This window comes from Rhagoletis pomonella, unplaced genomic scaffold (genome assembly GCF_013731165.1).
Source record: "Rhagoletis pomonella isolate Grant_MI unplaced genomic scaffold, Rhpom_1.0 Rhpom_scaffold_00003, whole genome shotgun sequence".
In the NCBI taxonomy this organism is placed as follows: domain Eukaryota; kingdom Metazoa; phylum Arthropoda; class Insecta; order Diptera; family Tephritidae; genus Rhagoletis; species Rhagoletis pomonella.
This window is the reverse complement of record NW_023458557.1, coordinates 38,435,645-38,460,861: the sequence shown is the minus strand read 5'-3', so window position 1 is coordinate 38,460,861 and position 25,217 is coordinate 38,435,645. Positions and strand designations below refer to the sequence as shown.

The following is a 25,217-nucleotide window of genomic DNA, read 5'->3' as shown; positions in this document are numbered from 1 at the left end:
ACTTATGACACATATACATATGTGTTTCTCGGTAATCGTTCTTCCAATTGGTATGGTTATTGTGCTTGCCACATAAAAGCAAATCGTTGAAAATGATTTAAATCGGGCTAAAATTACTGCCACTTTTCATATAACGGTAAATTTCTGACCAGCTTGAAACTTCGATATTTCGAAATTTAAGGACACTAATTTACTCAAAATTGATAGTTGCGATCCCGTACGAGTCCGGACTAGTCAGAAATAGTCAAAATCAGTCAAATTTTACAGGAAATCGATCCCGTACTCGGTTCTCTGACTATTGAGAGGACAAAAAAGAGAGTAAATACGGTTCTCTCTCTGTCAGAAGTACCAGTTTTAATCCGAGAATTTTTTGCTGGTAAATTCTGGTAAATGTGTCAAACGATCAGCTGTGGTGTGTTTGGCAACCAAATTGTAAACAAAAGAAAAGTGCACTCTGCTAATTCATGTTGAAAAGTATTTAATTACTTGTTTAAGTGGATTCTAATGAATTTGAAAGTATTTTTGGTTATTTACATGTGTGAGCTGAGTGTGTTTACATACAAAATAAGCAAAAATTTACAACCAAAATTTGGAGGTTATGTTGAAGTTGACAGAAGATACCATTTTTTACTAGAAAGCGATCCCGTTCTTTTCAATGTTACTCTCTCGCTCTGAGCGAATTTTTATTTTTTGACAGTTTTACTAGTCCGAGTCCGAGGAATACGGGATTGCACCTGATACTAAGAATAAATAAAATAAAAAACTTTTTAATATACCACGCTTTTATAAATGGACTAAAAAGTGGAAAATAATACTTCTCAGTCCCATAGAAATTTTGGCAAAAGTCATTATAAACAATTTATGAGATTGAAAACGAAAAACATGGAGCGCATGCAATACAAAGCATAAGATTTAATTGACAATAGTCAAACTAGATAACATAGACCTAAAATTTCTACAGCGAAAGTAAACGTTTCAGATCGATATCAAGTGGTCGTTAATCATATACCCACACACACATGTACCTATATTACTTTTCATATCACTTCAAGTCTACACATTACATGCGCCCCAGGCTTTTCATTTTCAATCTGATAAATTGTTTATAATGACTTTTGCTAAAATTTCTATGGGACTGAGAAATATTATTTTATACTTTTTAGTCCATTTATAAAAGCGTGGTATATTAAAAAGTTTTTTTTTTTTTAATTTTATTTATTTTCTACTTTTTAGTCTTGTCTGTTTTAAAATAATTCAACGATATTAATAGATTGGTGCACACACATGCATATACTATGTACATACATACGAGCACCAATTGATTTCATTTAAAGAAATAGCGTGTCGTCCATTTCCGCTGTAGCGTATGTAGTGCATATTTTTAGGCGCAATATTTAACTACTTCTAGAGTTTGATGTATTTTGATATGATACGAGGTTGATGTGTAGACTTTTAAAGGATCTTTGCAAAGCAAAGGTTTTATAGATATAACTTGTGTCTGGACACACAACATTGCAAGTTGATAAAAGCGTTGTAACAGTCCCTTAAAAAGAAGTAACATTATTTGAAATTTTGGAAAATGGGCGTGATACCGCCTACATATGACTTTATAAGTTTATCTCATTATGTATAACTGAACGTTCTATCGAAGATGTTTAAAATAGGGGTGGTAGTTTTACCATGTAACGCTAGTATTCGGAAAGGTGAAAAACATATATTTAATACTTGCGCCAGGTATTTAATGTTTGGATCCGCCCGAACTTAGACTTTCTTACTTGTTTCCCTTAATTTAATAAAATACTTCTTCCTAAGTACGACTTAATTGCAGCTGAAGCCGAACCTATATTTTAAGTTGGTACTTAGCCAGAAAAGTCGAAACTAAGGCGACTATGAATAGCTTTAGTTGTAACTTAGTATAGTTTCGACTTAGTTGTGAACTAAATATGACTATGAATATGCGCCAATATGTTTAAAGACAATTTTATAAAAGTTGATAAATCTGAATTTTGACCGGTTTTATTATACAAATACTCCTGTGAGTAGCGTAAAGTTCTCGAGGGTTTACATTCAATACCCTCTATCTGCAATTTTCAGAAAAACTCGTTTGTGATGTTGAAACCCATCTGGGACTTAACTGTAATTACTGATATAAACTCCTATGCTGGATTTCCACTAGGCATTAAATGGCAAAAGGGACAAATGACAAAGTTGGGCATTAAAAAACAATCGTGTCATTACGTTGAAAAACAGTCATTAAGTTCATTTCCACATTACAATTTTTTAAATGGCATACATTTTTTGCCATTTCAATGCCTACTGGAAATTCGACATTACTTTGCAATCCAATAGTAAATTCTACCAACAAGCTATTTATAAGGTTAGCATTAACAGCATCCATGCCACTTAATTCTTAAGTGGATATTTATATCAGAAGCCGAATCTTGTGAAAATTGAATATATGCCCTCGTTATGTTCTAAAATACTCGCATTTTTTATCGAAGAAAATGCACAACTTCGAACTTGTATTATACTGGAATTAAATTGGTTATAAAATTGCATGCCCAAAACTTTTCTAAAAAATCTCTTAAAAAATTTTCCATTTGGATAGCAGATTTTTGAAATTGGTTGAATTTTCGCGAAAATCGCATTTACTGAAAAATTTTACATGGCAAGTAACGATTCAGCATGATTCGTTTATGAATTTTGAATGAGCCGTAAATTACGATAATGTGAACATTAGGGTGGTCCTTAAAAGATCAAATGAGCGATTTTTTTCAGTCTCACCAACACGGTCACAGATATCACTTACAAATTTTGGTCCCGATGGGAGACGGTTAAGGCGTTTCGCACAGGTGCCAAAGTTCAGATTATTCTATAGAGACTCAAAAAATTAAAATTAATTTTTTTCCCAACTCATACCCAAAATCGATACTACCGTAGTGGAAGATATGACATATAAATTTTGGTCCCGATTGGAGTATTTTAAGGCGTCCCGCAATGGGGTCCAGGGCCAGATGCTCCATGGAGACTCCAAAAATTAAAAATATATTATTCATTTAATACCCAGAATCGATACTACTTAAGTCGAAGATATCGCATACAAATTTTGGTTCCGATTGGAGTCGGTTAAGACGTCTTCATAGAGTAACCTGAATTTTTACCCCTGTGCGACACGCCTTAACCGTCTCCAATCGGGACCAAAATTTATATGTGATTGCTTCGACTATAGTAGCATCGACGTAGGGGTTGAGGCTTAGGAAATCTGATATAAAAATTTGCTTCCTACATTTAACTCTTTAAACGCTAGTGTTACATATATGTAACGCTCGAATTTCGCGGACTAATATTGTTGTTATGAAAATTTTTATTACATAAAGATTCACGAGTTTTACATATATTTTTCAGGTCCTATAGACACCCCTTGATATAGGTCGAAACTTTTTATTATGGCTTTTTTACATATCCTCTCTTTTAGTATCCTCCAAAATTTGGTTCCTCTAAATTTCCTCTTTTGCTTTCGCGTTTAATGACCACCCTAGTGAACATGCTTTATAAAATGTGTTTTCTGTTCAACATTTTAAAATTGCTAATACGGAAACCCCGAACATTACACAGTTTAAAAAAATCATGTTACTTTTTTCTTTGTGTAGTTAATTTAACCTTATTTGACAAGTTGACCCGGTTCCGCCCCCAACCAAAAGTCTGTATTCGCCACTGCCCATAATACCATGTTACAACTCAACTATTTTCAAAGTTGTGAATGAAATCCTCTCTCTCTAAAGGGTATAGGATCAAAAATAATGGCAAAAATGGGCTATATCCATGGGAAAGGATTAGGTTCAGATGGAGATGGCATTATCATCCCCGTGACAGCGAAAATTTTGCCGCAAGGATGCTCTCTCGATCGCTGTATGGAGTTGCGTGAAGCAGCTAACGGTGATAAGGATTTCTTTAGTGTAGAGAAAAAAGTGCGACTTCAAAAGAAAAGGCAAGTCAATTACAATACAAAGGCGTATGAGCGCGAGGCTCAACGAAAAGATGTATTCACATTCATAAACGATAAGATATTGCGAGGAGGTTTTGATCTGAAAGACACACAGAAAAAAACCTCTCTAAGCAGCGAGACCACAAAATCTTTGAATGTGGCCAGCGTGCGTATTGCTGATGATATACGACGGAAGGAGAGGGAAATTACAAAGTTACGACAATCAATGAGTAGAAATACCAGCAGCTCAGACCTTCACAAACGATCAAAACAGCAATTGAAAATAAAAATGCAGGAATTGACAGCTTTACGAAAAGAGGAAACTAACCTTTCCCAAGAGCAAGCATCAAGAAAAACAAAAGATAAATTATGTGTATTTTAGTCATATATGTAATACAGTAATACTTCTATAGCGGCTGTACGTTGAAAGCACATCCGCCAACATTAGAGGTCAGATATATAATGTTATACCGAGAAAAGCAACCAGCCAATGTACTCAGAATGACGTTTTAAAACAATAAAAAATCAGGAGCGGTGCAGTAACCGTCAATATTTTACAAAATTAAATTTTAATTTTAAAAGCAAAAAAAATAAAAAATGGTGCCGAGCTGTGCTGTTTGTAGAAGCAAAAAAGTAAGGAAAATGAAATCGTATTGCATGCGTCACTATGTTGTACTACTTGAACAGCTGTCCCTATCTACTATCTATCTACAGGCCCAGGGGGCCACCAAGGCTACCAATCCTGAGTCGGTTGCAGCCTCAATTAGAAGAAGAGTCTACGGCTCTCGAGGTCTTACCAGAGACTTAAACTTGGTACCACGGGGAGTAGGGGCCCCCATGGTATACTGTATTTACTATGGCCTACTCTTGGTTGTGGCCCCTCGGGAGTAACTTGGTTTTGTGGTTTAATACCTAAATGCGGGTAGAACCGGTAATGGTTCAATGTGGAGTTGCATTGCAACCGGATGCCGAAATCCAGAGAACGGCAGAGGCCTCGAACCCTACCAAGGTGGTTAATGTATCCAATCCACATCGCCTTTTGGTACCGAAAGTGTTTGCATTTCTTCGAGGTGCTTGCATTTCGGTGAAGTGCTTGCATTTCGGGGCGCTCATCATCGCATTGAGTTGATACATTGTGCTTGTCGGGCACACGTGGGGTTAGTTTGTTTTAAACAACAGGTATCCACGTTAAACCCTCACGCATCTGTCCCTACCTACTGGCCCCGCGGTCACCGCGTAAGCGGAGGTACGGGTGTGACAACCCCGGGCACCCCAGTCAAAGGCTACCAGTCCCGAGTCGGTGAAGGCTCAACTGGTAGAAGTGTCTACGACTTTCGAAAGCAGGTTTGCGTGACTTCAAATCCTTTCTAATTTAAAATCCGCTTTTAATTAACAAATATATTTGATTTGTTGACCAAGTAACAAATAAATTTCAAATCCTTTCTGATTTAAAATCCACTTTTAATTAACAAATATATAAGATTTGTGATTTGGTTTGTTGACCAAATAAAAATAAAATTTATTTGTGATTTGATTTGTCAACCAAATAAGCAATACATTTTATTCGTGATTTGCTTGGTCAACCAATTAAAAGATAAGTTTTATTTGAGATTTCCTTGGTCAACCAAATAAAAGATAAGTTTTATTTGTTATTTGATTTGTCAACCAAATAAGAAATCAAAGTTATTTGTGCTTCAAATCGCCCTCCAAATTAGAAATCAAATTTATTTGTGATTTGATTTGTAGAGCGAATCATTTGATTTGTGATTTTTCAACGAAATAATACTCTTTTATGCAACGCAACTACTTCGGGATTTTTGGGACTAATTCGGAATTTTTGGGACTATTTCGGGTTTTTTGAGACTACTTCGAGATTTTTGGGGCTCTCGGGATCTTCGAGATTTTTGGGAACAATTCAGAATTTTCGCGACTATTTCGGGTTTTTCGCGACCAATTCGAGATTTTCGGGGTTCTCGGGAATATATCGCGATTTTCGAGATTTCGGAATTTTCGAGATTTATTCGGGATTTTCGGGACTATTACGGGTTTTTCAAGACTACTTCGAGATTTTCGGGGCTCTCGGGACCATATCGGGATTTTTGGGACCAATTCGGAATTTTTCTACTGTTTCGAGATTTTTGGGACCAATTCGGAATTTTTCTACTACTTCGAGATTTTTGGGACCAATTCGGAATTTTTCTACTGCTTCGAGAATATCGGGGTTCTCGGGAATATATTCGTGATTTTTGGACAATTTCGGGATTTTCGGAATATTTTCGGGATTTTCGGGTCTATTTCGAGTTTTTCGAGACTACTTCGAGATTTTTGGGTTTATCGGGACCATATTGTGATCTTTGGGACAACTTCGAGATTTTTGAGACCAATTCGAATGCCTCGGGACTATTTCGAGCTTTTCGAGACTATTTCCAGATTTTCGGGGTTCTTAGCGAGTCGGGTGAGTCTGGCAGGTGGAGCTGGTCTGGCTGGCGAGCATTACTCCGGCCTGTTAATGGTGCGGCCCTCGGAGAGTAACGTGGTGGCTGTGGGTTACCACCCAAATGCGAGTAGAGCCCGCAAGGGTTCAATGTGGAGTTGCATTGCAACCGGATGTCAAGATTTAGAGAGCGTCAGAGGTTTAGGTAGTCCTCGGCCCTAGCAAGGTGGTAAGTGTGTCCACCACACACTGTACTGAAGTGCTGCATTTCAAGGTAAGAACGAATCCGTTGTGCTAAGTGCGGGCACCGTGATCCTAAGCCTTGCTGGCAGAGAATCATAATAAACCTACACACAGCTGTCACTATTTACTCGCTTCAGTTGGGGCGATCGCAGCGTAGGGACGAGTTACGGAAGGATTTTAGTTGTGATTATTGGCGTTTTTCTTTTCGGTAGTATTTGTTTACTAGTTGGTGCGCGGTGCCGTTAGTGGGTAATTGGTAAACAAGTTCTTTATCAATTTTGTGTATAAGTGCCGCTACTTTGGAGCGTGGGTTGTGCTTGGTAGATATTGACCACGGTACTTTTTACAAATTACAAACAGCTAGCACCTGGTGATTGTCCTAATGCCAAAGTGAAGTGACTTGTGGACCACTTGGGTTACAGGTGGGCCAGTTGGTAACCACTTTGGGACCACTTGGCCTTTTTTTGGCTCCAGTGGCTGTTTCGGGCGTGTTTTGGACGCTATAAGTGCCGTGTTTTCTGTTTTCGGTTATGGTTGGGTTTTTCGGGGCTGAAAACGGTTGATTTCGGGATTTTCGCGATTTCGGTGGATTTCCGGCGTTTTCTTTGCTCTAGTGGTCGTTTTGAAGGGTTTTAAGGCCTTTTAAGGTGTTTTTTTTTCCTATTTTGGACGCTGTGAGTGCCCCATTGTCGGGTTTTCGGACGCGTGATGACAAGAAGGTGCGTTTTGCGTTTTTTGGGAGCTTCGGGTCGTGATTCTACGGGTGTCGCTGCACTTATAAAGATACCAAGGGTAAAAGTACAGAGATACGTAGTAGGCGATGTTAAGTCGTTGAAGGTGATCACCTATACATTTAGCGGGTTCGTTCTCTGGAAGGAGAGTCCGGATGGGACAACTAATGTTGTGTTGGAGGGTACGGACAACAGGGGGGTGTTACATCAAATGCCTGGAGGAGATGCTGACGCCCTGCTGCTTCAGATGTATGGTCTTCGACCATCGAGTGGCTGAGTGCAAAGCTAAGAGGAATGTTTGTCGGAGGTGTGGACAGGAAAGGCACCGTGAGGCAGGTTGAGGTAATGCTCCGGAGGTGTAGAACTACCGGGGCGGATAATCTGTCCCAGCTTAGGTGTCAGTATGCTAGTCAGAACGAAGGAGGAGGACTGGTTGAGATTTGTAGGGGAAATAGAGACGATTCTTGGGGACAGGTTTACAAGATCTCTACGTTGTCAGCGTGGGGGGAGTGTGCAGGGCTCTGTTAGGAACGTTCTTTCCGAGGGCGGAGGTGCAGGTACCTTCTGCACAGGAGGTGCCTGTACCCACACTAGATGATGAGGAGCTGGGGTATGCGTTTGGCCTGGTGAGGTCTAAAAGGTCTCCAGGTTTTGATGGGTCGGTCGGAGAGATGTACAAATGCTTGTGAAGTTCATCCCGGAATACTTGGTGGTCATTTATGATAAGTGCATATGGGAGGGTTATTTTCCACGTGAGTGGAAAATTGCTAGGGTCGTTCCTCTCCTGAAGTCGCCTGATAGGATCAGGAGTAATCCTGCTTCTTATCGGGACATCAACCTCCTTCCAGTGCTTCGAGAGTTACCGCGGGATAGCATGTCGGATAGGCAGTATGGGTTTAGGAAAGGGTGTAGTATAGAGGATGCATGGTTGAATGTTCAGAGCTCAGTATATCCAGTAAAAAAACTGTTGTGAAGTCCTTTATGGGGATAAAGTTTCCAGAGATGAAATTTTAGGTAGCACACAATTTCTTATACGCATGGTTGCTTTTCAGCACTAATTAAAGAAACTTGAGAAATATTTAAAAAATGCATATTATTTTTTGAAAAAAAATCTATATAATGTATCTACTATCAATAATAATTGAAGGGGTTAGAATCAAAAGGATCTAAGTAGGTCTGACATTGTTTTGAGATAATTAAGGTTAAAGGTGATTACTTATTGTGTAAATTCTGGGTAAATGCATTTGAAATGGCTCTTGCCTGGCCAATAGATGGACCTACAATGTCTTAAATGACTTGGATCTCTTTGTCACCAAATAAACACTAGGGCAATACATCTAAACGCGTAAATGACTCGTAACCATGTAAACCTCGCAAACTTAATTTTGTATGGAAAACCGGTTTATTTACGAGGTTTACGCGGTTACGAGTCATTTACGCGTTTACATGAATACCCATAAAATATTTTTGTTCCCTTTGGTCTTCAACACGCTACCCGCGTGTTCAGAAAATATATTATTTATAATGGGTTTTTATACAATGTTCGTTTACAGATATGAAGCTATTGATACATGTACAAAAATCATCAGAATACTGCTTATTACATTTCTTTAAAATTGTTGTACAAAAATAATATGGCCTGCTAATGGATACAGGCAATTGTGGTCATAAGATCTAATTGTATTGTACCTAAATGAACAAATTTATGCGTTAAACTCTTTTAAAGTGCTGATAATAAATATTATGAATTTCTTAAAGGATTCAGTGAGTTGTTTGTGAGCGCTGATCGCAACCATGTTGAATGCTGGAATTTGATGATGTTCGCACAGTAGATTGTGACTCCGTCTTTCTCTCGCATAACGTGGACAGTCGTGTAGTAGGTGATCCAAGGTTTGTGATGTTTCACCATCACATGGACAGCAATCTTGGTCTGTTATGTTAAATCGTTTAAGGTACTGTTTGTGATAGCCATGCCCATGTAAGAATTTGAGTTAACTCGAAGGAAATTCCAAAGGCGTCCGCGTAAATTTTTGCCTCACTCGGTGATTTGAAGAAGATTTTCGTTGTTTTGCCGGTATTTGCCTCTTCGTATCCTTCTGCCATTTAGCTTCAGTTTGTAAACGAATTTCACGTTTCGCATAGCTCAGCGGGAACTGCGAGTATGTGGCGTCTACGGTCAAGGTTGACGCTTGTTTAGCATAATTGTCAGCAGCCTCGTTGCCTTCTATTCCTACATGTGCTGTAATCCAGAAAAACTCAAGGACTAAGTGTTGCCTAAGGTGGTATAGACGGTTGTGAATCGAAGAGATGAGCGGCATGTCATTACTTCTATTTTTGATCGCTTCGAGACATGATTTACTGTCAAAAAATACTTGAAGGGTTTTGCTGGTCATATTGAATTCAGCCCACTCTAAGGCGCGATCGATAGCTAGTGCCTCTGCTTGAAAAACTGTACACGTATCGTGGAGTTTGAACATAAAGTTTTCCTAGCGGTTCATTTGTCTGCTTATGACAAATGCGGCCCCGCATTCACTTGTTTCCTCTTTGCTTCCGTCAGTATATATTTGAATACAGTCGAAGGTGTCTAGTGAGTTTAGTCCTTCTTGAGTATTCACGGTTCTGTATGTAATTGTTTGACGATCGGCTGAATGTATTTGCTGATGTTGTTGTACACGACTTTGGAGACTCGTGTCACTGGTATGCTCGAGAGTGCCCGTTCTCTTCACCTCATCTAATTTCATACATTCCGATATCTTTAAATGTAAAGGTATGAATCCAGAAAGGGCTAGTGCTGACGTGAGAGAAACGGTGTGAAAAGCTCTGCTGGCGCGTATAGCAAATGTTCTCTGAAACGTTTGAAAAAGTCGGCGTATGTAGTAAAACTGGGTGGCTTTACCCCACATCGCGGCAGCGTAAGTAATGGTAGGTTCCACCACTTGCTTGTAGATGGTTATTACATTTTCGGGGTGTACACCCCATGTTGTCTCACGAACCTGCTTAAATTTGTGAACATACGTTGGGCTTTTGTCAACACATATCGGGCGTGTTAAACGAACTTCAGGCGCTTGTCGATGATAACACCAAAAAGCTTACTGTCATCCACAAAGCTTAAACGAACACCGTTCATCTCGATTTTAGCCTTATTTGACTTTTCTGTGAACGATATGATTTGCGTTTTATCCTCTCCAAACACTAATTTTTCTCCCATTCCCCATTGATGTATAATACTAAGTGCTGTATTAACACTCGTTTCGAGATCTTTAACAGATTCTGTGCTCACGGTGAGAAGAACATCGTCGGCGAAAGCTTGTATAACGCAGCCGCTAGGCAGGGGCAGGTTAAGTAACTCATCCAGAATAGTATTCCGGAAGGTCGGGCGACATACCGAACCTTGTACGCAGCCTTTGGTCATTTTCTTTGTCGCCGTTACGTCTGCAAAATTGATCCTGACGGTTCTCTCGTTAAGGTAACTCCGAATGAGGTTGTAAATATTCGAGGGAATTCGGTACCTTGCCAGCTGATTTAGGAGTGCCGGCCACCAAGCGTTGTCAAATGCCGCCTTTATATCTAAAGATACACACATGACTTTTCTCTTTCGTACTTTTTCACGCTCTATATGCTTTACAGCATTGTAAGGAGCGTCAACTGTTGATGTTTGCTCCCGGAAGCCGTACTGGTTTCTCGACATTAGTCCGTTCGTTGCAAAATGGTACGTTAGACGTTTTGTAAAAATTTTCTCCAAGGTTTTTCCTAATATAGGAAGAAGTCCGATTGGTCTGCAGGAGGACAAGCTACTATCATCTTTTTTACCCGCCTTTGGAAGAATTTTTACATGTGCTTGCTTCCACTCCTTAGGGAAATATCCTATCTTGAGGCATGCGTTATAAGTTGAAGTTAAAAATTTTAGATTTTGCTTAGCGAAGGCAATACATATGTCGGAGGTGAAGTGCCCTCCTCCAGGTGCTCTATTGGGTCTCATCGTGGTCAAAGCCTCCAAAATTTCTTCTTCGGTAAACTCTATCATTCGGTGTATCAAGAGTTTGTTTGGTGTTCTGTCGAACCCATGCGTGGTGAACGGTACTATCGCCACTGTCATCGGGGTAAAAATGACGGAGTAGTGCGTCAGCTGTCTCCATACTCGACTGAGTATATGAGCCCTCTTTTTGGAGAGTTGTTGGTGGTCGGTGGGCTGGAGCATCTTTAATGAGCCTATTTGTTAGGGACCAAACATCTTCTTTTTCTTGTTTGTTGCAAGCCTTGGGGCTTGTGCATATACCTTTTTAGCAGCGGCGTGTTCGTTTGCAATTATATCGACCGGCTTGTTCGCTTTGGCTAGACTATTCATCTTGTGATGAAGTTTGATGCACTTATTCTTAAGCGTTTGTAGTTCATCACTCCACCAAGGATTGTATGTTTTTCCAGCTTTCCGCTTTCTCATAGAAATATGGCAGGCTTTTGTGATTGCCTTCACGACTTTCTCAATTACATTATCTAGACCATCTGGAGTAATGTTGTCAAAGTCTGTATTCAATACATCCAAACCATGAAGATGCTGCGTTAGGACTTCATCAAAGACATCCCATTTTGCAGATTTACTTCTGTATAAGTATGTAGATTGGCTTTTTGTTGCGGTAACCTTCTCATGCATTTTTATTTTAAAACAAATGGCGCTGTGGTCTGAGTTCTGGATAGCGTCAATGTTGACGTGCCAGTCGAGTACAGAGTTCGAGAGATTACATGAGGATAATGTAATATCCACAATTGAGCTAGCTCTGATTCCATGACGTATCGCGTTGAACGTAGGAGTGCAACCGTTATTACATTGGCTATGGCTCTGCCGTGAGCATTTTCAGAGTTTGAACCCCATAGCGAGTGCCACCCATTGAGATCTCCTCCTACTATTTGCATTGAAGGCGATGTTTTCGAAAGAAGTGGTTAATTGCGGGAAACGTATCATATTGATCCGTGCCTGGTTCTACGTATGCGCTCGATACGAATACTTTTCGTTGTCCAATGGTAAGCTGTATGACACAGAAGTTTGGTGTGGAAAATTGTGAAACGCCAAGTACAGCTCCTACCGAGTGTTTCACAAAAATACATGCTTTGACCCTGCGATTTGGTAGTTCGAATTGGTGTACTGAAACCGAATTTATTGGATCAACTTTGTCCGTATTGCTTGTATAAGGCTCGGAAACCAGTGAGATATCGGAGAAGCTCGCGAGAAAGTATTTTATAAACTCATTGTGGGCAGTTTTACAACGGTGAACATTGGCTTGGATAAAATTTAGTGATTTAACAGCCATAATCAGTACGAGCGTTAATTCTTTGTTGCATAGACTTAATCTGTGGACAGTTTTTAATGCTGGTAGCAGAGTGTTTTTCATTTACGTTTCGTTCGTGTTTCCTTAGTCTTGCAGTTCCTGGTCCAGCAGTTAAAGCATTTTAGCTTCTCAGGTTGGTCTTTATTTGGACAGGTACTGGTTATTTTCGGCGCAGTGGGAGCAAAAAGTTGATGCTGAATTACATTTCCTTCTAGCATGGCCGAATTGAAGACACTTGTAGCATTGAGTAAGGTTACTAAAATCAGAGACATTTACTCGCATATACTCGATATTTAAGCGGCCAGAGCTCAACACTGCATTTCTCACTTTAGCTGTCACTTCGAGTACCGCATTATACATAATATCATTATTCCTTCGATTTTCCTTTTGGAAGCACAATTTTATATCTCCGTCTTCATTGATTTCTTTGCAGACAGTTGAGTTTTGCATTGCTATGGTTTCCACCAATTCATTTGGTTTGACGTCTTTAGGAATGCCTTTTACTATAACTAGTGGACGCTTACTCTTTGCGTTTTCTGCGCTGAGGTTCGTGACATTAGACAACTTGCGGAGCGTTATGTCGCGTTGGTCTGTGTCATCAAACTCGACACGCACTTTGTTGTTTGATACTTTAACCATTTTGGCTGGCGCGAAGTTTGTATCTTTAAAAGTTATTTCCGTTCGGAAGGCTTTAATTACGTCTTCGTGGCTTGCATTTGGGTCGGTAGTAGCGCTGAGAACAATGCTGGGCACCTACTTCCTGCAATGCAGTTTGGTTTTTAACAACACCGGAGTAGCTTATGTTGGTTACCACGTGCCCAATCTTTGGCAAAGATGCTTCTTTAAGAAATGCTAGCTTTTCTCTAACCACTGACCTTAACGTCTCAATCGAATTTCTATCTCCCGCATCGGAATTAATATTTACTTTGAGGGCCTCAATCAAAGGGACAAGCGCCATTAGCTTCACTATTTCACCTGTAATTGCATTTTTGATTTCGCGCTTTATGTTTCCAGAGTCTCTAAGTTGTTTCCTTATTTCGCTTGAGATAGAGTTGATGCTTTCAATAATTGCACCTGGAGAGCTCATGTTAATGTTAAGTCGATTCCAGTCAGCTGATTGTATACAGCTGACAGATCGACTTAGAGCTTTTTATTAAGTCTCCACAGACAGGCTTAACAGGGAGAGTTTGGTTTGTGTCCTTGCTAACAGCTTAAAGCTTTTATTTCTTCGCGTCAACAGCTGTGGTAAATCAGCTGTTTTACTGGAGTCTCATGTATTTGATTTTATTTGATAAATTTTGCATATTACCCAAAAGACGAAATTAAAGTTGATTTCTTTTGCACTCGATGGTACCCGGCTTTGGTGTACTGTACAGTCTGTGTTTCTTAATGACTTTTAAAGTAAATGTTTATGAATACTTTGAAAATTGATAAATTTCTAAGCACTTTTTACTTCACTTTTACACTCTACCAAAAATATTTAACTATACAAATATGGGTATAACTTACAGTCAGTCAATAAAGTTTAGGTACAGCGAATTTTTTACAATACGGGCAACTATTTTTTAAATATTTTATTTTTCGCCAATTTTTTATAAAAATATGGTTAATTCTACAACAAAAACCCCAAGAATCAAAGTTCCAAAACTTGTGCAAAATTAAAGAAAAATCTGCAAGATTTCATTCAAATATTGCACTTTTTATTTACGCTCTCTAGAAAAAAGTTGAGTATGCAGTTCTTTAACCCATTCAATTTTAGTATAACAAAGTGAAAGTTTGAGGTAGCTAGGGCTTTCCATTGATTTTTAGCAATTTTTTTTGTTGAAGGTGTCGCTCATTTTCTCCATATAAAATAATGTTTGATAATTTTTTGTTGTAGAATTAACCATATTTTTATAAAAAATTGGCGAAAAATAAAATATTTAAAAAATAGTTGCCCGTATTGTAAAAAATTCGCTGTTGCACAAGGTTTAAAACTTTGATTTTAGGGGTTTTTGTTGTAAAATTAACCATATTTTTATAAAAAATTAGCGAAAAATAAAATATTTGAAAAATAGTTGCCCGTATTGTAAAAAATTCGCTGTACCTAAACTTTATTGACTGACTGTATATTTTCAAAAAATGTCACAGACCAATATGATTCTAACCATTCAATTATAAAAAATGTACTAGAATCACCGTTTAATGTTATTTTTGATACAAATAAATATTGCTGCTTGGGCGCTCTGAGAATTGCCGCTGAATAATAATTTTACTTAGAAATGCATCCCTGGTCCTTGTTCGTGCTGTATTGCAAAGCGGTGAATTCACATTTCGCAGAAACTTCACAACAGAAAAAAATGAAGGAAAGTATTTTGTTTGCTAATTTTTGATATTTCTATTGTTTATTGTAAATTTATATCTTTTCAGGCTATGTTGAGGCAGCAAAGAAAGCACAGTTGGAGAATGAAGCTATTACTATGGAAGGTGTAGCGCAGGCTAATCAATTAAATGAAATTCTACTTAATATAAATGTTTTAAATGCTTTATACTCGAGTGGCATTATTTACGATGTGCTCCAAACATTTGGCGAACTTTCTGAAGATGCGCTAGTAAGAATGGCGGAGAAATACGCGATTTCGCTGGCACAGCTCTCATATTTGATGATGTAAAAGAAATATTTAAAACTAACTATTTGTTTTGGTTTTTCAGCTCATTAATGCTGCACCCAGGTTGCATTTACCGTCTATGAAAATATTTTAGGAAGCGTTCCCAATTTAGCTCCGAGCAACTAAAAGTTGGTTGGTTTAAGTGAAATAGTCCTTTATTAAATATTTATCCCTTTTATTTAGTAAAAACTAACAATTTTCAGAACAATATTAATGTATGAAATGAAGTAAATAAAAATCGACGAATACATATCTTGAATAGTTTGTCATAGTGCCATTATTAAATAAATACGTAAAGCATAGTTCACTCCAAATCGGTACGAATGAAATGGGTTATATCTTTTTAACAGGTTTTCAGAAAATAATATTTAATATATTAAAATAAGGCAAAAGTATTCCGTTATAGATACATTCAACAATTTTTATTCAGCTCGAGGCCGTTTTTAATGAAAAACTTATTGTGGAAAAGCAACAATAATTTGAAAAAATGGTAGAAGTGATAGCTAGTTCGATTTGATGTAATTAGGACACATTCGTAAATTGATGACTTCCAGAACTTTATTCACATCATTGGCTTCATACCGATTTAAAACTACTTGTGAATAATTAAGTTTTATTAAAACTAACCAAAACTTGACTGAAGGTCTAAAGTAAATGATACAATTGCTTAACACTTTGTGCAAGCGCTCCTTCCAGCATATTTCTGGGGTCATATGACCCATTGTGGAGTCTTATCGAGTTTTAATGAGACTGTCTGGATTCTCTCCTCATTGCATTTCCCTTTGACAACTGTGTCAACTTCTATAAATTTAGTCAATGTTATTGTGGCTTATTAACATTTCATTTTAATATTTTTATTAAGCTTTGTACCACGATTATTTTACCAGAAAATAATGGAAAACAGAAATAGAAATAGCGATAAAAAAATTAAGTAAAATATACTGTGCATGATTGTAAGTCATCATAAATGAATTCCCTCGATTTCTTTCGCCAGCGGCGATACGGACAATACGAAAAACTGGCTCAAATAATGGCAACCAAAACGGATATTGCGTGGGGTTTTCAAAGAGGAAGTCCAGGCGTTTTTGTTTTCATTATCTATAAATAAGCCTGAAATGCACTGAATACAATTTATTCTTTTTATATAAAATTAATAGATGTATGTCCATACATAAAATGTGGAAAAATATGTTTTTTATTGTACTCGTTTTTACTAACTTTTTAAAAACAGGTGCGTATGTTGTCTCGAATTCGATTTGCTATGGAAGGATTAGCTTCGTTCTTCCCTTTCTCCTGACAGCTTTTACATCGACTTCATTTGCGTTCAAATCTTCCACTCTGTAGTAAATGCAAATATTGTGGAGTGCTCAAACAACGTTTATAATTTCACTGGCTTTGAGCGGTGAGTAATGCAGTTCAAGAATAATTTTTACGATTCTTCACTCATCTGAAAAGGAGCAAACATGTCCCTAAATCTCCGCCTTTCAACTTCCGCATCAGCAATTTGGGACTCATTCTCCTCTTCAAGAAATAATGCCGCGGCTATGGATTTCAAAGTTAAACATTCTAATAGAAATATTAACAAAAACCAACAACCACATGATCAAGTGTGAATTGCAGCGGAATAGCTGCGCTTGATTGTAGTTGGTTTAACAAATGAAATAGTGGAAAAAGCAGCAAGAATTAACAAGGCGAACTTAGCACAGTGCGTAGGCAACTGGCTGAGTAAGTGGGATCGTCGGTTCGAATCCTACTAAAAGAAGTCTGATGAGGAAATGTGGTGATTTCCGAAATAGCTATCACTTCTACAATTTTTTAAAATTATTGTTGCTTTTCCACAATAAGTTTTTCATTAAAAACGGCCTCAAGCTCAATAAAAACTGTTGAATATAATTATTACAAGGCCATAAAATAACAAAAACCAATATTTTAAAATATTTACAAATTTTAACTTCATAAGCTGCTATAGTTTGGTGGCAAATATTTCTTTTGTTTTGTTTCGATTTCACCCATTCCTAGGCAACCAGCCGATTTCGAAGATGTTTTCGCTCTTACTCTCCTTTTGCTTCGATCGTAACTCAGAATACCAAATTACGATTGTTGCGGAGTAGAATGCGGGAACGTAATCGAAATGCAGAATAGGCTGATTATTCAGCCCTATTCTGCATTTCCACTCGAATCGAAATTTTCTCCGTTTGGTAACTTTGGTATTCTGCGTTCCGTTTCCTTTCGATCAATCTTCGAAACTCACGATTCTACATTTCGATCGTAGTTCCGTTTTTCTAAGTTGCAAATTTGTTGACGGAGAACGTTTCGATTGTTATTTTCGTGGGTTTAAATAATAAAAGTTTATAAAAAAAATTAAGTAAAATTATGCACAGTATATGATTGTAAGTCATTATAAATGAATTTTCCCGATTTCTGTCTTTTCGCAGCGGTAATACGGGCAATACGTAAAATTGGCTCAAATATTGGCAACCAAAAGGGATATTGCGCGAGGTTGTCAAAGAGGAAGCACAGGCGTTTTTGTTTTCATTATCTATAAATAAGACTGTAAAATGCACTGAAGAAAATTTATTCTTTGTATATAAAGTTAATAGAGGTATGTACATTAGAGTGGTTCATAAAAACACTCTTTGGAAATTCATAAACGCTACATCAGAATATTGTTATTTGTGATAAAAAAAGAGACACGTATTTTTTTCTTTTGAAAAAAAAGTTTTCTTAGAGGTCGCGCTGGTCGGTTTTTTATAAAAACGCTGATGTTCCCAATTTTTTTATTTTCTCGACATGTTAAAATGCAGCTAAAAATGTGGTTTTTTCATATAATTACACTGGTATTATTGGGGAACTTTCCCTTAATTACACACCTGTCTTGGACTATTAGAATGGGTCTAGTTCCCGAAAATATGCTCTCGAAAAGAGACTAGTAAAATTAAAACGTTGATACTGAACGATTTACGCATTGTCATGGGTTGGAACTTGTTACCAGGGGGTTTCTGGGGTTGCTAGTTTTTCGAAATTCAGAATGGCGGATCCAAAATGGCGGTCCATTTTTTTTTATATGATTGGATTTGTTCGAAACCCGGCACTCGAGAGTTTTTGTGGTCGCCGATTACGAATCTGAAGTCAATTTTTTTGTAATTAAAAATGGCGGATTCAATATGGCGATCAAATTTAAAAAAAGTACTAAAATTAAAACGTTGATACTGAACGTTTTAAAAATTGTCAAGGGTTAAAACACGTTTCCAGTGGGTTTCTTGGGTTGCTGATTACGAATCTGATATCAGATTTTCAAAATCCAAAAAGAGCTTCAAACAAATCCAATCATTTTTTTTAAAGATGGTCGCCATTGGTATGTAATTAAGGGAATGTTCCCCAATAATACCACAGTAATTATATGTAAAAAACAAATTTTTAGCTTCATTTTAACATGTTAAGAAAATAAAAAATTTTAGAACATCAGCGTTTTTATAAAAAACTGACCAGCGCGACCTCTAAGAAAACTTTTTTTCAATATAAAAAAACACGTTTCTCTTTTTTATCACAAATAACAATAATTTGAGGTAGCGTTTATGAATTTCCAAAAGAATTTTTTTTTGAACCACTCTAAGGTACATACATACATACATAAAATGTGAAGTTACTTAAAAAAATATGCTTTTATTATTGCACTCGTTTTTACTAACTTTTTAAAAAGAGGTGCGTATGTTGTCTCCAATTCGATTTGCTATGGAGCTTTGTTCTTCCCCTCCTCCTGACGGCTTTCAAAATGGAATTCATTTAGGTTCAAATCTTCCATTCTGTAGTAAATGCAAATGTTGTGGAGTGCTCAAACAACGTTTATAATTTCACTGGATTTGAGCGATGAGTAATACAGTCCATGATGAATTTATGACTCTTCACCCATCTGAAAAAGATCAAACATGTCCCTAAATCTCCGTCTTTCAATTTCCGCATCAGTAATCTGGGACTCGTTCTCCTCTTCAAGTAATAACGCCGCGGCTATGGATTTCATTGTTATAATTATGTTTCCACTTAAATTAAGCACAAACGAAATTTTATTTTTAAATTACAATGATGTTGGATATATTTAGTTATTTTAAAATAATTACAAACTTTAACTTCATAAGGTGATATAGTTTGGTGGCAAATATTTCTTTTGTTTTGTTTCGATTTCACACATTCCTAGGCAAACAGCTGATTTCGACAGATGTTTTCTCTCTTCCTCTTTCGATTCGATCGTAACGCTGAATACCTAAGTTCGATTCTTGCGGAGCGGAATGCGGGAACGTAATTGAAATGCAGAATATGGCTGATTATAAAATACCACATTTGGTGTGAACATTAGGGTAAAGTGAACGAGTGTGGTTTCTGTTATTAAATTTATTTAATCTACCTGAATCCTGTATATTATAACTCGGTAAGGTTTAAGTCTTGTAATAACTCGCATTCGCTGAATTGGGAATAATCGTGTTCCAATTGACTCGCGCGATCTTTTTCTGGTAAGCCGATTTTTGAAGTGAAACTTCTTAGGCGGCGGTATCGCAAAAATGGAGACTGAAATTTTTTAAACTGAAAAGGTTACATGAGTAAAAAGGAAGATAGAGTATAGAGAAGGCAATTGCACTGAAAACGCATAAAAAAACTAATTCGGAAAAAAATTTGGATAGGGTTGCCACAATTCGAAAAAAAAAGGTTATATATAAAAATGGATTCCTTTCATGTGTTACCGCATCACTCGAGAACGGCTCAATGGATTTGCTTCGTTTTTATTTCATTTGTCTTTCTGTCTGTAGAAGGTTTATAAGGAGAAAATTGGAAAAATGATGTTTCCAGATACCTGCAATATCAGAAAAAAAATAATTATAAATGAGTCGCAATAATGCCATTTCACTGAGAACGTATAAAAAAAATTAATTCAGAAAAAAATTTCGGTCGGGTTGCTACCGTTCGAAAAAAAAATTTATGTTAAAAAGGATTGCTTTCGCGTGTTATCGCATAACTGAAGGCTCAAAGGATTTGCTTCGCTTTTATTTAATTTTGTGTCTCTGTCGGTAAAAAGAATGTAAAGAAAAATTGGAAGACCGGTGTTGCCACATATTTTAAATATAAAAAAAAAAAAAAATTTACATAAGCTGCAATAATGTACATTTCTGAGAATGCATAAACAAATTTAATAAAAGAAAAAATTTGAATAGGGTTGTCACCACTCGAAAAAATCTTTACATATAAAAGTGAATTGAAGTTCGTTTGTTATCGCATAACTCAAGAACGGCTCAACGGATTTGCTTCGTTTTTATTTCATTTGTAAGGTTTGTAAAGAAAAAATTGATAAACCGGTGTTGCCAGATATCTGTATTATCAAAAAAAATAATAATTTAAATAAGCCGTAATAAGGCTATTCCACTGAAAATGTATGAAAACACTAAAAACAGAAAAAAATTTGCATAGTGTTGCCACAATTCGAATAAAATCTCATGTCACGGTGTTTGTGGGCAACTGCTCCGAAATGGCTTGACCGATTTGTATGACATTTTTTGTGTATATTTGGAAATACATATATGAAATCTGTTGGTCCACCAACTTTTAAGAGCACCACCTGCCTTCTAAGAATCAAACGCTAGTTTCCAGTTGACAGTAGCTTTAAAAAACTATTTATTAAGGAGAGCAGTATTAACAAACAATTCAATTACTGGCAAATATGGTTCTTACTTTGGTTTTCCGATACAATAAATAAAGTATAATAGGCAAAGAAAATGGTAGTTCAATTCAATTTCAGCTATCGTCGCGTTGGTGTACATACACGCTGAAGGTTGTATTTTAATTGTCAATTTAAGGTTGCCACACTTTCACTTCTCGTTTTAATAATAAGGCGGTGTTGCAAAATTCTTCCCCCCGGTATAACAACCCTGGTAAGTTAATACCTTATGACGATGCAACGTCGCCGCTTGTCTCTCTCTTCACATCGAGTACCGCGATTTTTGCTACTGGACGGTGATATTCACCAGCCGGTGTGCGTATTATTGCGTACCTGACCATCCTTTCCTGCAAACGTGTTCTCCACAATGCCTTTAGGCCACGAATAGCGAGGTAGATTTGGGTCAGCAATGACTACTACGTCACCCTTTTCAATCGGTTTCACCTTGTCGAACCATTTGGTTCTCCTAGTCAGTGTCGGCAACATCTCCTTTTTCCAAAATTTGTCTGCCAAATACTGAGAATGCCGCCAGGAACGCCTTACAAATTGATCTACGGAAGAAAACTGGCCTAGTGGCTTATGTCCAGAGGAACTTCCCAGCAGAAAATGGTTAGGAGTTAAGGCTTCTTGTTCTGCGGTCTCTAGAGATAAGTATGTAAGTGGGCGACTATTTATAATACTCTCGATCTCTACAAATAAGTTGTACAATTTTTCGTCGTTAAGTTTTGTTTCCGGTGTCACGATACGGTATAGAACGTCTTTGAATGTTCTGATCATACGTTCCCAGGCGCCTCCCATATGAGGGCTTGCTGGGGGAATGAAAGTCCACTTCACTTCCGCGCTCGTAAACTGTTCTTGAAGATCGTGTAGATTAATTTGCTGTAAAGCTTCCCGTAATTCCTTTTCTGCTGCTACAAAATTTGTCCCGTTGTCAGTAAACACATGTATAGGTATTCCTCTTCGACTCATAAAATTTCTAATAGCCATTACACACGAATTCATGGATAACGAGTACGCCACTTCAACGTGTATAGCTCTACACGTCATACAAGTAAATAAAACTCCATATCGTTTCTCCGAACGCCTCCCAATGGTAACAGGAATGGTCCGAAAAAATCTATTCCAACAAATGAATATGGTCGTGTATACGGGGATAAACGTGCCTCAGGTAACAAACCCATTTTTGGTGGTACTGGCTTAGCATGGTACAACTTACAGTATTGACAATTGTGACGCTCTGTGCGTAATGCACGACGCAAGCTTGGTATATAAAACCGCTGAAACATTTCGTTGATTACAGTCTCGTGGTGGACATGCCTATATTTACGATGATACCATTCAATAATCAGTTGTGTAATTTTGTGGTTCTTGGGTAATATTATCGGATTTTTTACTGCATCCTTAATTGGTGCATTCTCTAGGCGACCACATCGACGTATAAGGTTGTTTTCGTCAACAAAAGGTGTCAGCTTTCGTAAAACACAATGTTTTGGCAAGTTGCAACCTGGGTCACCCTTAAGCAACTTAAACTCTTCAAAATATGCATCGGCCTGCGCGAGCCGATAAAGGTGGCATTGACTCCAGTATAGTTCCTCGGTGGTTAAGCTTTCGGATCCTACCTCCGAGCTGGTTAATCCTCGTATCTTGTCTTTACATTTATCTGCAAAACGTTTAACGTATGCCATGCACCTCTCAAGACGTTCCCACTTCGAAAAACGAGTTGGATCAATGAGTGGTTGACTCTCTATATGAGCGCCAATATACTCTACGTGCGGATTTAAATCAGCATCTTTGAAATGTTCCATGTCAATATCATAATTGTATTTAGGCCATTTTACACGCGGCGAATGTAGAAATTCTGGCCCAGCGAACCAAGTACTGGTTGGGCTAAACTCTGTGGTACTCTTCCACTTCGTGGCAGCATCTGCTACATTTAATTTTGATGGGATGTAGCTCCATTCTGTAACGTTTGTATGCTCTTGAATTTCAGCGACTCTAAACATAACAAATTGTTTGTACTTTCGTGGGTCTGATTTCAGCCATGTAAGCACTGTTCTCGAATCAGTATAAAAATACGCTTTATGAATCTTGAAGTCATGACCCTTGGTGATTTCAGTAGCAAGACGGGATCCCAGTACGGCGGCGAGTAGTTCCATGCGGGGAATTGAGATAGGTCGCAAGGGTGCTACCTTAGTCCTTGAGCTAACATGAGCAACCTGAACTTCGTCTTCCCTTGTAATGCTGAAATAAGCCACCGCTGCATTTGCCACCTCGCTAGCGTCCACGAATACGTGCAATTCTATCTTGCAATTATTGTTTGACATCTTACCGAAATAGCATCTGGGAACCTGAACTTGTTTGACCTGCTCAAAAAAAGATAACCACTGCTGCCACGCGTTCACATACTCTTCAGGAATTTGGTCATCCCAATCGATACCACTTCGCCAAATGTTCTGTAGCACAATTTTTAAACGGATAGTGTAGAATGATAAGAATCCTAGAGGATCATAGACTGACATGAGCAATCGCGGGATTTCTCTTTTAGTTGGCAGCTTTTGTCCGCCTAAAATCTCTTTGCCTGCTTTAGTGAACCTTGTACTGAAGGTAAACACATCTACACTCGTTCTCCACCATAATCGGAGTACCTTCTCTGGCTCTATAACTTGGTCGATCGTTTTTCCAGCGGTACAAAAATCGTCACTTGAACCAGCATTTCCCAGGGCGCCAGCTACATGATTCGAATTAGTAAGCCATCCTCTAATATGGAAGTTGCCTCGTTTGTGCACCTCAATCACGTCCTTGATTAACTTGACAGCCTCCTCTGCGGTTTCAACACTATCCAACATGTCATCTACGTAATGCCTTTCTGTTATTGACTTAGCAGCTCGTGGGAACTCGTCGGCATTCTCCCTCGCATTCCTACTACGAACGTACTGGGCGATTGAGGGTGAACAAGTAGCACCGAATGACATAACCTGTAACAGGTATGTGTTTGGATCTCGACTCGAATCACAATTACGCCAAAGAAAGCGCTGAGAATGCTGGTCCTCATCATGCACACTAATCCTGTGAAACATCTCGGATATATCACCACGAATGCCAATTTTTCCTATGCGAAAGTTGAACAGTACATGTATCAATGGTCGCTGTAGATCCGGTCCCTTCTCGAGGCAGCAATTGAGAGACCTTCCCTGGTGCTCAGCTGCTGCGTCCCATACTACTCGCGTCTTATTGGGCTTGTTTGGATTATTCACCGCAAATATGGGCAAATACCATTTACGTTTAAAATCTTGATTAATTTCGTTATCGCTGAGCTTCCGGATGTATTGCTTTTGTTCCATACGATTTATTAGGGAATTTACTCGATTTTTTAAATCGTCATCTTTGTTTAACTTCTTCTCGAAACAGACAAGTCTGCGCATGGCGGATTCAAAATTGTTCGGCAATACTATATTATCAGAGCGCCACAATAAACGGGTTGTAAAGTGATCGCCCGTTCGCGTAACGCACTTCTCTAGTATGTCTTGCTGGCTAGTCTTCTCATGTATACGTGCCACTACATGTGGTTCTAAGTTTTCAAGTTTCATGCTTTCTTTCACGAGCTTGTCGAGAGCTATGTTGTTGTCGCATTCACATACATGCAACTGCAGGTCGTTGTTTTTATAATGGTCCTGATCTGTAACGGTTCCGTACACTGTCCACCCCAGACGAGTTTTTGTTGCAGCGGGTTCGTGACTTTTTCCCTCTCTGAACTTCAGTGGCATGGCCACATGCTTGTTGTTCACCCCGATAATGATTTGTGGCACCACGTCTTTGTAAGACTCTACTGGCAGTCCCTTCAGATGTTTATACTTGTTGGACATCTCTGACATTACTAGCGTTTGCGCAGGCAAGTCAAGCTTCTTGACAGTGCGAACATCATTCAGCGTAAACATCTTGTTCTATCCCTTTGCTGACACTTGCAGGTTGATGAGCTCCGAGTCGTTTTCTACTCTAATGGACCCATCAATCCAGCGAAGACGCAGCTGACGTACTTCGCCTTTAAGTTGCAACATTTTCATAACTTCGTGTTCAATAATGGTTGGACCTGATCCGTCATCAAATAAGGCATACACGTCAACGGCGGCGTGCTGGCTATGGATCGTGATTGGTAC

General features: G+C 38.2%; 2 protein-coding genes across 2 annotated transcripts in view; one reads left to right on the top strand and one right to left on the bottom strand.

The window, feature by feature from the left end:
* Positions 1-4,552, top strand: part of LOC118735193 (zinc finger CCCH-type with G patch domain-containing protein) — a 98,948-nt gene extending 94,396 nt beyond the window's left edge. Inside the window, exon 5 of the mRNA XM_036464838.1 lies at positions 3,783-4,552. Coding sequence (XP_036320731.1) covers positions 3,783-4,367 — 585 coding nt within the window. The 3' untranslated portion in view covers positions 4,368-4,552. The remainder of the gene's footprint in view (positions 1-3,782) is intronic.
* Positions 4,553-22,106: 17,554 nt separating this feature from the next.
* Positions 22,107-24,998, bottom strand: LOC118736217. The gene has a single exon (XM_036466305.1). The coding sequence runs from the start codon at positions 24,996-24,998 to the stop codon at positions 22,107-22,109; it is 2,892 nt and encodes a 963-aa protein (XP_036322198.1).
* Positions 24,999-25,217: the final 219 nt, after the last annotated feature.